The 14,624-nt window shown below is 52.6% G+C and overlaps 1 protein-coding gene across 2 annotated transcripts in view; it reads left to right on the top strand.

Annotated features, from left to right (window-relative positions):
* The first annotated feature begins 582 nt into the window (after positions 1-582).
* PPP3CC (protein phosphatase 3 catalytic subunit gamma) overlaps positions 583-14,624 on the top strand; it is a 77,517-nt gene continuing 63,475 nt past the window's right edge. For both annotated transcript variants that reach the window (XM_075346445.1, XM_075346444.1), the window contains exon 1: positions 583-1,010. In XM_075346445.1, the coding sequence (XP_075202560.1) occupies positions 956-1,010 (55 nt within the window). In that variant the 5' untranslated portion in view covers positions 583-955. The remainder of the gene's footprint in view (positions 1,011-14,624) is intronic.

Raw genomic sequence — 14,624 nt, 5'->3', positions numbered from 1 at the left:
CTGCTCCTGAGCCCGCTCCAAAGTCCCTGACATTCCCCATGACGGATTTATACATTGTGGGGCGTTAAGGGGTTAATACAACCCACCCCTCCAAAAAAAATTACGAAAAGCCCTCATACGACTATATTGACAGACAAAATAAAGTTATGCCTCTTGGAAAAAAGGGGGGGGGAGCAACAAAAGCGCAAAAAGGCAAAATGAGCTACAAGAACATGGCTCTAGCAAGAAGCCTATTTCTGAAATTAATTTTGAAGTCTAGTCTGGGGGTCTCGAAAGGGGGCAGCCTATGGTATCAAAATATATTTAAGAGGGCTGCTCAGAGGTTTTCTGTTACTATAGAGCAGTTGTCCCTAGCAACCAATCAGACTGCAGCTTCTATTTTCCCAGCCCGAGATAACAAATGAAAGAAGTGATCTGATTGGTTAGTTCTGATAGTGGCTCCGCTTCCTGCGCGCCCGCAGGTTGAGCCGCCGCCCGTCCTGCTTTGGGAGATTAGCCGCGTCGAGAAGTAATGCATTCTGGGAAATGTAGTTTCCTAGCGTGTGACGGATGAGGGGGCGTATACTGCGGGCGCGGTCCCGACACCGGCAGGTGGGCGGGGGGTACGCGCTCGAGATAGAGAGAGAGGCTGTCAGAGGCAGAGACAGAGACAGGCGGGGAAGAGACAGCAAGGCAGAGAGCGCTGTGCCATAGACTATATATGTGGTAGGGAGAGACAGCCGGGAGTGCACGGGAGCATTAGCAGAGAGGGGAGGAGGATGACAGAGAGATTATCAGCTGAGAAGAGACAGGCCTGCCACACAGCAATGTGAGGAGAGGCTCCCACAGGAGACAGTGACAGGCCTACCACAGAGACAGCCCAGAGCGCATTGTCAGCAGGCGAGGCCGGGACATGGCGAGCAAGTGACAGACGGCGAGAGTGACACCTGCCCGGCAGCCACCAGAGACGTCCACCATGTCAGCACCACGGGGTCCGAGCAAGCTGTCCAGCACCGAGCGTCCTGTCCGAGGTACCACCGCCTGACCCGACTGCTGCCGATACCACCGCCTGACCCGACTGCTGCCGACACCACCGCCTGACCCGACTACAGCCGACACCACCGCCTGACCCGACTACAGCCGACACCACCGCCTGACCCGACTACAGCCGACACCACCGCCTGACCCGACTACAGCCGACACCACCGCCTGACCCGACTACAGCCGACACCACCGCCTGACCCGACTACAGCCGACACCACCGCCTGACCCGACTACAGCCGACACCACCGCCTAACCCGACTGCTGCCGACACCACCGCCTGACCCGACTACTGCCGACACCACCGCCGGACCCGACTACTGCCGACACCACCGCCTGACCCGACTGCTGCCGACACCACCGCCTGACCCGACTACAGCCGACACCACCGCCTGACCCGACTACTGCCGACACCACCGCCTGACCCGACTACTGCCGACAGCACCGCCTGACCCGACTACTGCCGACACCACCGCCTGACCCGACTACAGCCGACACCACCGCCTGACCCGACTACTGCCGACACCACCACCTGACCCGACTACTGCCGACACCACCGCCTGACCCGACTACAGCCGACACCACCGCCTGACCCGACTACTGCCGACAGCACCGCCTGACCCGACTACAGCCGACAGCACCGCCTGACCCGACTACAGCCGACAGCACCGCCTGACCCGACTGCTGCCGACACCACCGCCTGACCCGACTACTGCCGACACCACCGCCTGACCCGACTGCTGCCGACACCACCGCCTGACCCGACTACTGCCGACACCACCGCCTGACCCGACTACTGCCGACACCACCGCCTGACCCGACTACTGCCGACAGCACCGCCTGACCCGACTACAGCCGACACCACCGCCTGACCCGACTACAGCCGACAGCACCGCCTGACCCGACTGCTGCCGACACCACCGCCTGACCCGACTACTGCCGACACCACCGCCTGACCCGACTACTGCCGATACCACCGCCTGACCCGACTGCTGCCGACACCACCGCCTGACCCGACTACAGCCGACACCACCGCCTGACCCGACTACTGCCGATACCACCGCCTGACCCGACTGCTGCCGACACCACCGCCTGACCCGACTACTGCCGACACCACCGCCTGACCCGACTACTGCCGACACCACCGCCTGACCCGACTACTGCCGACACCACCGCCTGACCCGACTACAGCCGACACCACCGCCTGACCCGACTACTGCCGACAGCACCGCCTGACCCGACTACAGCCGACACCACCGCCTGACCCGACTACAGCCGACACCACCGCCTGACCCGACTACAGCCGACAGCACCGCCTGACCCGACTGCTGCCGACACCACCGCCTGACCCGACTACTGCCGACACCACCGCCTGACCCGACTACTGCCGACACCACCGCCTGACCCGACTACAGCCGACAGCACCGCCTGACCCGACTACTGCCGACACCACCGCCTGACCCGACTACAGCCGACACCACCGCCTGACCCGACTACAGCCGACACCACCGCCTGACCCGACTGCTGCCGACACCACCGCCTGACCCGACTGCTGCCGACACCACCGCCTGACCCGACTGCTGCCGACACCACCGCCTGACCCGACTGCTGCCGACACCACCGCCTGACCCGACTACTGCCGACACCACCGCCTGACCCGACTACTGCCCACACCACCGCCTGACCCGACTACTGCCCACACCACCGCCTGACCCGACTACTGCCGACACCACCGCCTGACCCGACTACAGCCGACACCACCGCCTGACCCGACTACAGCCGACACCACCGCCTGACCCGACTACTGACGATACCACCGCCGGACCCGACTACTGCCGACACCACCGCCTGACCCGACTACTGACGATACCACCGCCGGACCCGACTACTGCCGACACCACCGCCTGACCCGACTACTGCCGACACCACCGCCTGACCCGACTACTGCCGACACCACCGCCCGACCCGACTACAGCCGACACCACCGCCCGACCCGACTACTGACGATACCACCGCCGGACCCGACTACTGCCGACACCACCGCCCGACCCGACTACTGACGATACCACCGCCGGACCCGACTACTGCCGACACCACCGCCTGACCCGACTACTGCCGACACCACCGCCTGACCCGACTACTGCCGACACCACCGCCCGACCCGACTACAGCCGACACCACCGCCCGACCCGACTACTGACGATACCACCGCCCGACCCGACTACTGCCGACACCACCGCCCGACCCGACTACTGCCGACACCACCGCCCGACCCGACTACTGCCGACACCACCGCCCGACCCGACTACTGCCGACACCACCGACTGACCCGACTACTGCCGATACCACCGCTTGACCCAACTGATACTGCCGATACCACCGCCTGATCAGACTACTGCAGATACCACCGCCTGATCTCACTGATACTGCCAATACCACTGCCTGACCCAAAGGATACTGACTTACTCCACCGCCTGACCACACGGATACGGTTTGATACAACCACCTGACCTCACTGATACTGCCCGATACCACTGCTTGACTCCACTGATACTGCCTGATATGACCATCTATCACTGACCCTCATGCATCTGTGTGGACTAGACCCTTAGAGGCCCCCTGAAATCCCAGTTTTGGGAAATTATGGAAATCTCCATCAGATCAGAGGGCCTGTGCTCAGCTGGAGCCATCACAGATGATTGTGGTCCATCAGCCGACCATCGGTGACCTCTGATGACTGCATTTTTACCATCTCCATGACCCGATGACCTCTTGTGACCACTGTAGTTATTTCCCACTAACCTGCCCCCTCTTGTAAACTACAGACAGCCGACGAGTCCTGTGGGCGCCTCTTGGCAGCCTTCATTCACAGGGACTTTCTCTAGTAGATCCCTACTGTTGTGTTTATGTCATGATTGGTCCCAATTGCCCGGTTTGGTTGTGTCCTCCTGTTTAACCCCTTCATTATCCCATGCCTTGTCTTATTTAAGGCCACAACAAAAGTCGGTCTAATCTGTGAAATAGGGTGACCATCACATATGATTGGGGACCTCCTTGGTCTCCTACAAGAGGGGGAGGAAGGATAGGTCATGTGGATATTTGGTGGCTGACTCTAGTTTATTTCTCTCTGTCTTAAAACGCATGCATGCTCGGTTGACCTGAGTGTGTATGGGAGGTCAGGAGGCATAGCCGATAGCTGAAAGTGCTTTGACTGACAACTTTTAGGGTGTATTGGTTGCCCATGGTTGCTCCTATCTATTTACAGGGCTGTAATGTTTAACTACTAGGCCCCTGCTTGGTTATTATTACTCAGCCGGGGCCATTCCTAGCTGTTGACATCATGACCTTTGCTGGGTACTGTCCCGTAGATGTTGCCTTGTGTTCAGTTTGGTCTTAGATACTTGGTATGACTATTGCTACCAGTTTACAGCATGGCCTTAATCTTTGAGTTTTTTCCTATGGTTGGTCCTAATAGGTCACCCATAGCTGTTCCTAGCAGTCTACAACGTGGTTTTACAAACCTATGGCTTGAATTTGACTTGTCTGGCCCTAACCCATGGTGGTTCCTTGTTTTTTAAAGCATGGTATTTCCTAGTTTCCACCCCATGGCCGTTCCCATCTGTTGGGTCCAGCACGTTTGGTCCTAGTTGATCCCCTATGCTCATTCTTTTTGATGGACGATGGGCCAACTTATGGGACCCCAACTCACCCTGAGTATGAGCAGTCTACAGCGTAGTCCTACAAACCTATGGCTTGAATTTAACTTGCCTGGCTCTGACCATAACCGTAACCCATGGTGGTTCTCCGCTTTTCACAGCATGGTCTTTCCTAGCTTCCACCCTATGGCTGTTCCCATCTGTTGGGTTCAGCACATGTTTGGTCCTAGTTGCTCCCCATAAGCTCATTCTTTTTGATGGACGATGGGCCAACCTATGGGACCCCCACTTACCCTTAGTATGAGCAGTCTACAGTGTGGTCCTACAAACCTATGGCTTGAATTTGCCTTGTTTGGCTCTAACCCATAAGCCATGGTTGTGCCTTGTTTTTCACAGCATGGCCTTTCCTAGCTTCCACCCCATGACTGTTCCCATCTGTTGGGTCCAGCACATGTTTGGTCCTAGTTGCTCCCCTATGCTCATTCTTTTTAATGCGTGATGGGCCAACCTATGGGACCCCCACTTACCCTGAGTATGAAGGGGCACTGCATTGGTGTAGCGCTGCTTTCTGCTGACTGTTTTACCCTTGTCACCCTTTGCATTAGCCACGTTCATGTCCATGGGACCTTGCTTAGAAGGAAAATGTAAAAGGGGTCTTAGAGCTACACCTGTAATGGAAAACTCCATTAAGGTCATTTACCTGTTCTATTCAGTTCTTGGATGCAGCACATTTCCGATTCACACACAACTGTTAGAGGCACATGTTAGCTGATCAGATCGCCCAACATGTGCAGGGAAAGATGCGGGCTTGGTGCACAAGCTCGCATCAGAGTCAAGGAAATGACCTATGAGGGGAATAGCACGTCATGTTTCGTTAAGGAGTGAGCCCCAAAGCACAATGCTGCTTCCACCATGCATCACTGTGGGGATGGTATTCTTCTGCTGATATGGTGTGTTAATTTATGATTGACAGCTCATATGGCCACTTTTACCCCCCCCCTCCCCAGTGCTTGTCACCCACCTCTCCCCCAGCCTCCTGAATTACAGATGTACCCAAATATTCAGTGCCGTATCTCCTGTTCCCAACTAGGTGACCATATTATTTTTTTGTCCTTTTTTAGAAGTTGGGTAACTATTTGACGTAAATAGAGCTCTGTTTTTGCTTCCCTGGTGCTATCATTTACAGTAAGCAGAACACAAAAGCCTCCTGTTCTTCCTTGGCGTCGCACACCTGTGTTCACATCCGTACGCCCGGGGATGCCTGGCAGCGTATCACTGCACGCAGATGGGCAAAGCAAAGTGGCCACTTCGGTGTAGATTTTTTTTTTTATTATCTTATGTAATGTGGCAGAGATCACTCCCGATACCTTATTATGTTTGTATTTTTTTTTTTGCTATCATAGTACGTGGATTTTTGGATATTGTCTAAAATAAGGTTTCCTCACTATACGGTTTTAAGTGATGGCTCATTGCAAGGGTATGATATCAATGAGTGATTAGCGGGGGTCCGACTGTTGGGACCGGCCACAACACAGCCCATCGCCGACATGGCTAATTTGGTCCCATCAGGAAGGAATATGTGCTACGCGGTGTGCACATTTCAGTTTATACTTTTGTGTGCTATATACTACTCTAATCAGTACTAGATGAAATTAAATCGCTTTTCCTCCCGATGAGGCCAGAAGGACGCTCTTTTTGGCCTCCCATCGATTGAACGGAGCCATATGGCGGAACATGTGTGGTTGGGTTTACTTTGGCAGTACTGTGTATATTTCTTCAGTGGATCGCTAAGACGAGCATTGCAGCCGCCATACTGCCCAATCTGGCTACTGGGTCAAGGACTTGGTCACATATGGAGTAGAAAGTAAACGTGGTTCAGGGGGGATTAAAGGGGACTTGTCACGTCCAAAAACACTTTGTTGCATGCACATATAGGGTTATTCTGCAGGTAAATAGCGTTAAAATCCTACTTGGCTGCTTTATTGGACACACAGCTACAGGGAGAAAATGAAGTTGTATCCTCCCTGTAGCTGCTCACTTCCAGTCATTGCCCAGATGAGTGGAAGCGAGCAGCTGCAGGGAAGATACAACGTCCTTTTTCTGGGAGCGGCTACAGTCACCAGGGTGCAGGGAGCGGCTACAGTCACCAGGGAGCGGCTACAGTCACCAGGGAGCGGCTACAGTCACCAGGGTGCAGGGAGCGGCTACAATCACCAGGGTCCAGGGAGCGGCTACAGTCACCAGGGTGCAGGGAGCGGCTACAGTCACCAGGGTGCAGGGAGCGGCTACAGTCACCAGGGTGCAGGGAGCGGCTACAGTCACCAGGGAGCGGCTACAGTCACCAGGGTGCAGGGAGCGGCTGCACTCACCAGGGTGCAGGGAGTGGCTACAGTCACCAGGGTGCAGGGAGCGGTACAGTCACCAGGGTGCAGGGAGCGGCTACAGTCACCAGGGTGCAGGGAGTGCTACAGTCACCAGGGTGCAGGGAGCGGCTACAGTCACCAGGGTGCAGGGAGCGGCTACAGTCACCAGGGTGCAGGGAGTGGCTACAGTCACCGGGGTGCAGGGAGCTGCTGCAGTCATTGGGGTGCAGGGAGCTGCTGCAGTCATCAGGGTGCAGGGAGTGGCTACAGTCACCGGGGTGCAGGGAGTGGCTACAGTCACCGGGGTGCAGGGAGCGGCTACAGTCACCGGGGTGCAGGGAGCATCTATAGTCACCAGGGTGCAGGGAGTGGCTACAGTCACCAGGGTGCAGGGAGCGGCTACAGTCACCGGGGTGCAGGGAGCGGCTACAGTCACCAGGGTGCAGGGAGCATCTATAGTCACCAGGGTGCAGGGAGCATCTACAGTCACCAGGGTGCAGGGAGTGGCTACAGTCACCGGGGTGCAGGGAGTGGCTACAGTCACCAGGGTGCAGGGAGCATCTACAGTCACCAGGGTGCAGGGAGCGGCTACAGTCACCGGGGTGCAGGGAGCGGCTACAGTCACCGGGGTGCAGGGAGCGGCTACAGTCACCGGGGTGCAGGGAGTGGCTACAGTCACCGGGGTGCAGGGAGCATCTACAGTCACCAGGGTGCAGGGAGCATCTATAGTCACCAGGGTGCAGGGAGCGGCTACAGTCCCCATTCACTACACAGTGAACATTGGTGTAATCACTCCCGGGTGCTTTGATTGACAGTGTGTGTGCTGAGCACGCTGTCAATCAAAGTGATTACACCCGTGCTCACTGTGCAGTGAACGGTCACTGTAGCCGTCCCAAAGTCTGGGAGCAAGCGGCTGAAGGGAGGATATCACTTCATGTTCTCCCTGTAGCTGTCTTCTATTAATGCCGTAAGGCAGGATTCTACCGCTATTTACCATGCAGGTTAACTCTATATGTGCAAGTAAAATAATGTTTTTGGCCATGACAGGTTCTTCTAAATATTACATATGCAGAGTTTACAAAATCTTTGCACAATTATTTAAAGTGTGATGTGGGGTCTCCAGGGGTGTTGGAGAATCCGACCTTTGGGTGTCTTCTTATTTCCGTCCTACACATTAAAGATGTCCAAACCTTTTGGTTTTAGTGGGACTGGGACGACCATCTGACTTGTATGGGGGTCTCCCATCCCTTCCCTGTAGGGTACCGTACGATCTATCACAATGCCTCTTTCCTTTTCGAAAACACATGTATGCTCAGCCAAGATGAGCGTTCATGTGCCTAGAGTTGTCGACAGACATCTAAGGTTACATAGATTGAAAAAAAGACATGGGTCCTTCAAGTTCAACCTTTCTCCGCCATTATACTATATGGCCATTGTTAATTTAACCCCATGCGTGCCGCACAGGTCGCGCCCTATACATTAGCTCAGCGCCATCGGATCGTTTGATGTAAAATCCCTCCCGACGAGCGTCGAATGTGGCTGAAATCATCAGGTTTGTCTAATATGTATGCACCTTGAGGAGGGGCGCTAACAGCCCCCTGTCATGTTTGGTTTGGATTTAGGGCACAATCTGCCGCTGCTTGCACTTTCCTGACAGGTTACACCTCATTAGAGGGAAGGATGTGATCACATCTGAGTTCATTTTCGCTGGATCTGTTCCAGCCAGACAGGAGCCCATGAGCACCTATCACATTAGAATGGGGTTTTTTTTTCTTTTCGGATGAAAGTCTTTCACGCGCTGTCAGATATGACCTAGTTTTCCCCATAAATTGCATGCATTTGGAATACATTTGTGCCGCCGTGCTCTGTATAAGACGACTATCCCAAAGACAGTTCTCTGCAGGGTAATCTACCGTTCTGTGTCCCTGATCAGGGATCTCCCTCCCCCTCCTGACTCACTAATAGGATTTCCTGCCCTCCTCCCCCACACGCCAGCTTTGCTCGGAGGTGTGTGTGGCTTTAAAGTGTCTCTATCCCCATGTAATCCTCCCCCTGGTAGGACGGATGCAGCATGGGGACAGGTAACTGCAAGCCCACCCAGCATAGGGGGCATCATAGAGGACCGGATCCTAATTACTCCTCTCCTGTGCCCCCCCAGAAGGCGAGGATATGGTATGAGGAATCGTCTGGGTGTAAAATGAGGGCAGAATGTGTTTCCAGTATCGCCATTGCTCTTGACACCCATCATTTGCTGTGATTGTGGCATTTTCTGGTCTCTGATATTTTAGGGCGCACGACAAGACAATTTGCAGATAGTTAATAATATTTATTCACTTATATACCGTGTATTTCCAAAAATAAGACACGGTCTTAGGCTATGTGCGCACGTTGCGTAATTACATGCAGTTACGCTGCGCTTTGTAGCGCAGCGTAACTGCATGCGTCCTGCGTCCCCTGCATAATCTATGGAGATTGTGCAGGGGCCGTGCGCACATGGCGTCTTAGAGCGCAGCGCTTCGGCTGCTGCCCGAAGCGCGCGTTCTAAGAAGTGACGTCACTTCTTCCGTGCGCTTTGCCGGCAGCCCCTGCTCTGTCTATGGCAGGAGCTGCAGGCAGAGCGCACGTTCTCTGCCGGCACCATGCGCTTCAGAACGGAGCTTTTCAGCTGCGCTCTGAAGCGCACCTTTTAGGTGCGGTGCAGAGCGCACACGTGCGCACATAGCCTTATACTTTTTCTGCCCCCCCAAAAAACATTATTGCTTATTTTTGGAGAAACATGGTTGGAGGTAAGCTTATCCCCCCAAAAAAGCAGACCCCCCCCACTTCCCAGGAGACTCATACCTACCAGACCCGGACGTCTGCGTGGCTCCCAAGTCCACCCTGTGATCTCTGGTGGGTGCTGCACGATGTCCTCCCCTGCTTCTGGCTGGCACACTCACACACAGCAGATCACACACACACTCATCACATCCAGCGTTACAGAATGCTTCCGGCTGCAGGGAATGATGGAAGGAAGTCACGTGTCTGCAGGTCCTGTAAGCTAGCATTGCGGCAGGTCCTTGCGCTCCACCCCACAGCCTCTCAGGATTCTGCCGGTGAGAAAAAAATCGGTGTCGCTGGATGTGGTGAGTGTGAGTGTGATCTGATGTTTGTGTGTGAAATCAGATATGTGTGGGTGTGATCGGATGTGTGTGGGTGTATATTCCACTGCAGGTTCCTCCCGCTCGGCGTCTGGTAAGTATGACTGTCTATAATGAAGTGTCCTGCAGGAGGGAGGGCTTATATTTAAGCCTTGCTCCGAAAATGCTGAAAATCCCTTCTAGGGCTTATTTTTGCGGGAGGTCTTATTTTTGGAAAAACAGGGTAGCGCCATTAATTCCAAACTTGTCACCAGGTTTTTCCCCTATAAGCTGCGGCCACCACCAGTGGGCTCTTATATACACATTCTAACATGCTGTATATAAGAGCCCAGGCCACTGTGTAGAATGTAAAAATCACTTTATAATACTCACCTAAACTGTCGCTGCGACTCAAATGAGTGTCTTCGTCCTCCGGTGCCGGCGCCTCCTCTTTCGGCCATCTTCATCCTCCTTCTGAAGCCTGTGTGCATGAAGCGTCTACGTCATACACACTCGCCGGTCTCGCGCAGGTGCACTACAATACTTTGATCTGCCTGCTCAGGACCTGAATGCCGGCGCATGTGTATGACATCGGACAAGTCATGCACCGCTGCTTCAGAAGATGGAGGACGAAGATGGCCGAAAGAGGCAGCGTCTGCATCGGAGAACGGAGATGCCCATCTGAGCCACATCAACCGCAGCGACCGGTGAGTATCATAAAGTGTTTTTTTTTTTTGTTTTACACAGCGGCCTGGGCTCTTATATACAGCAAGTTAGAATGCTTATATGCCGAAAAACTGATGACAAGTTCCCTTTAACATGCATCAGCAACTCTGTCCCCATTGGGGCTCACAATCTATATTCCCTATCAGTATATTTTTGGAGTGTGGGAGGAAACCGGAGAACCCGGAGGAAACCCACGCAAACACGGGGAGAACATACAACTCCTTACAGATGTTGTCCTTGGTTGGATTTGACCTCAGGACCCCAGAGCTGCAAGACTGCCGTGCTAACCACTGAGCCATCGTGCCACTCTTGTTCTCTGCTCCTCTACTGCACCTCTTCAATAGGGGGCACTAGAGACACAGCTTTCATCTGGAAGAGAGCTAATTTGCATACCTGTTCCTGGTTTATAAGCCTGCTGATGGTCTCGAAAAGGAGAAATAGTACCCCCTAGAGGCAGGAAACATGGGCTCACATGATATGCTACACCGGCAGGGCAGGAGTCAGCCAGCTCATCCCTTCTCCTTTCTGTTTGTGACTTGTATCTTGATATTAGGAAAGTATATCTCATTTATTGCCATCGATGAGCCAAAAAATCCACCTTCTCGGCTATATAAACGGGAATTGTCATGCCACAAAACCTTCTGGAGGGTCTAGGATTAGAAAAGCTTTGCTTTTTGACTAACACGGTGTGGCATGGGCTTTGGAGTCACATAGCGTAATTCACATTGAAACAATTACTAATTTTGACCCTTTAAATTGGAACAAATTTGAAATAGTATGGCGCGACGTGGATGAGGAGCATCCGTGAACGTCTGCCGGGGAAATACGTGCTGTAAGGACAGACTTCTGACAGGCCTAAAGAGCTGTCCATTGGAAAAAAAAAACAACTTTCATCCAAAGACTGCCACCCCTGTCGACAGGTTGTGTATAGATTGCAGCTCAGCTCCATCCACTTCAGTAAAGCTGCACTGCAGTACCAGACACAACCCATAGACTGGGGTGGCGCTGTTTTTTTTTTTAAAAAAACAGCAGCCATGTTTTTCCAATCCTAAAAATTCTTTAATGGGCACGTCATGCCATACTGTATGTTTTTGGTTCTTTTTTGTTTTTTACATCCTAAAAGCATCGTCTGCTACAGCCAATACGTATGAAGGACTCCTTGGAAGGGCATGATGCTTTAATTGATGTATCTGTAATATGAAAGTCTCGTTCTCGTAAGTAGGGAGTTCCCAGTGGTCAAACTCTTGGAGATCCTTTGCCCAGTTGGGTATGACCCTTCACTGTACCCATAAACAGGCGTGGACCCATGAGGATATCCTCTGTCCATGGGCCACATTGGCTGTATATGGACGTTATATAAGGCCCCCATCTTAATGTTACTGTTGGCAAAGGTCGGGTGGCCTCTTCTCCGGTGGTGGGAGTTTCATCTGCCTTACCTGTAGTAATCATCTGATTGCCAGACAAATCATTTGGATGTAAGAGTCCACTAAGGAGCCGGAATAACGTATATACCATGGGTACCGCCTATACCCATCACAATCTGTGCTGGCACCTGCCCAGGGTTGGGATATACCAAAGCCACAAGTGAATAATCAGTCGATAAGTTGGAAGCAGAAGGGTCCAAGCGACCACAACTGTGAGAAAACTGGCAGGTCCAAATCCAAATTGGCAGGTCTTGTGAGGTGTTCCCAATATGTAGGCCATCAAAAGTAGATCAAGGAAGAACTGGTGATCTGGCAAGACGATCATGGGCACCCAAGGATGATCAAGGAAGAACTGGTGATCTGGCAAGAAGATCATGGGCAGCCAAGGCTGATCAATGAAGAACTGGTCTTCTGGCAAGAAGATCATGGGCACCCAAGGATGATCAAGGAAGAACTGGTGATCTGGCAAGAAGATCATGGGCAGCCAAGGCTGATCAATGAAGAACTGGTCTTCTGGCAAGAAGATCATGGGCACCCAAGGATGATCAAGGAAGAACTGGTGATCTAGCAAAAAGATCATGGGCACCCAAGGATGATCAAGGAAGAACTGGTGATCTGGCAAGAAGATCATGGGGAGCCAAGGCTGATCAATGAAGAACTGGTCTTCTGGCAAGAAGATCATGGGCACCCAAGGATGATCAAGGAAGAACTGGTGATCTAGCAAAAAGATCATGGGCACCCAAGGATGATCAAGGAAGAACTGGTGATCTGGCAAGAAGATCATGGGGAGCCAAGGCTGATCAATGAAGAACTGGTCTTCTGGCAAGAAGATCATGGGCACCCAAGGATGATCAAGGAAGAACTGGTGATCTGGCAAGAAGATCTTGGGCACCCATGGATGGATGATCAAGGAAGATCTGGTGATCTTCCAAGAAGATCATAGGCACCCAAGGATCGTTGATGCCCGTTCCCACAAAAAAAAAAAAAAAGCGACTTCGGGACAGTGCAGAAAAAGTTACTGCTGTCTGTGATAGACATGTGTCAGGACATGCAGGACTTACTGTGAATGGGGCCCTTTCTGGTCCCTGTCCACCACCGAGAAATACACATGAGCATCAAAACCGGAGCATGGACCAAAGGCAGAAGGTGGCTGCTCTGATAAATTCACGTCTTGCATCCGCATGGACAGTTGCATGCGTGTGCGTGTCTTACTTGGCAAGAAATTACATCGGGATTCCCTATGAGAAGAAGACGAACCATGAAAGAAATATTGATAGAGTGGGCAATGTACTGCTGGGAAATCTTTGCTCCTGTTATCGGGTGGATGTGACATCTACCTATACATTGCATTCTTGGCAGATGGCAGTGCCCTCTTCAGGCATGATAATGCCCCTGACACATTGCGAACATTATGTGAGGAACATAACCAACAGATCGAGGCGATGACTTGTCTCCAAAGTCCTATCGATCATCTATGGTGGAAACTAAATCGGATCCATGGAGACCTCACCAAGAAACGTACAGGACTTATCAGAGCTCCCAGATACCACAGGGCACTACAGAGATCTGGTGGAGTCCAAAGCTAAGTTCCAAAATCTTAGTCATATCGATCATCTGAGGTGGAAACTAAAACCAATCCATGGAGGCCACACCAAGAAATGTACAGGATTTATAGGACCTCTCAGATACCAAGGGGCACTACAGAGATCTGGTGGCGTCCAAACCTAAGTCCGAAGATCTCAGTGCTATCGATCATCTGAGGTGGAAACTAAATCCAATCCATGGAGGCCACACCATGAAATGTCCAGAATTTTCCACGACCTCTCAGATACCAAGGAGCACTACAGAGATCTGGTGGAGTCCAACCAAAGTTTTGGCCACACAAGGACCTAGATAATATTGGGCCAGTAGTTACATGGTTATGGCTGATTATTTTGGCTGCACAAAATCGACGTTGGCCACTTGATCACTTGGATTTAGAAAGCCACCGGAGCCGATGAGCAATGCCGCGTTGGGGAGTTCCTGTGTTTGAAGACTTGACATTTACAAGTTGAAGGTCAAGTCAAATAGCCACAGACGTGTGATTCCTTTTAGCCCTGACTCTTCTAAGCCCAGAAAGGGAGGAATAAGTGGTGCTGCGATGCCGCTTATCTCTAGGCAAAATGATGGATTTTATAGGTTAACATTGTGAGGGTCTAGTATAGACATTCTCACCATCCTAGGATTGTATGTATGGGGGCATGGGGTAGGTTCGTTTTGGGTGCTTTGCCCCCCTCGTGGCACTGTCTCTATAGCGGGATTGTGCATGGAGATGTT

The sequence above is a fragment of the Anomaloglossus baeobatrachus genome, chromosome 4 (assembly GCF_048569485.1).
Source record: "Anomaloglossus baeobatrachus isolate aAnoBae1 chromosome 4, aAnoBae1.hap1, whole genome shotgun sequence".
Classification (NCBI taxonomy): domain Eukaryota; kingdom Metazoa; phylum Chordata; class Amphibia; order Anura; family Aromobatidae; genus Anomaloglossus; species Anomaloglossus baeobatrachus.
Note: the sequence above shows the minus strand (reverse complement) of the source record. Positions and strands in the feature narration are given on the sequence as shown.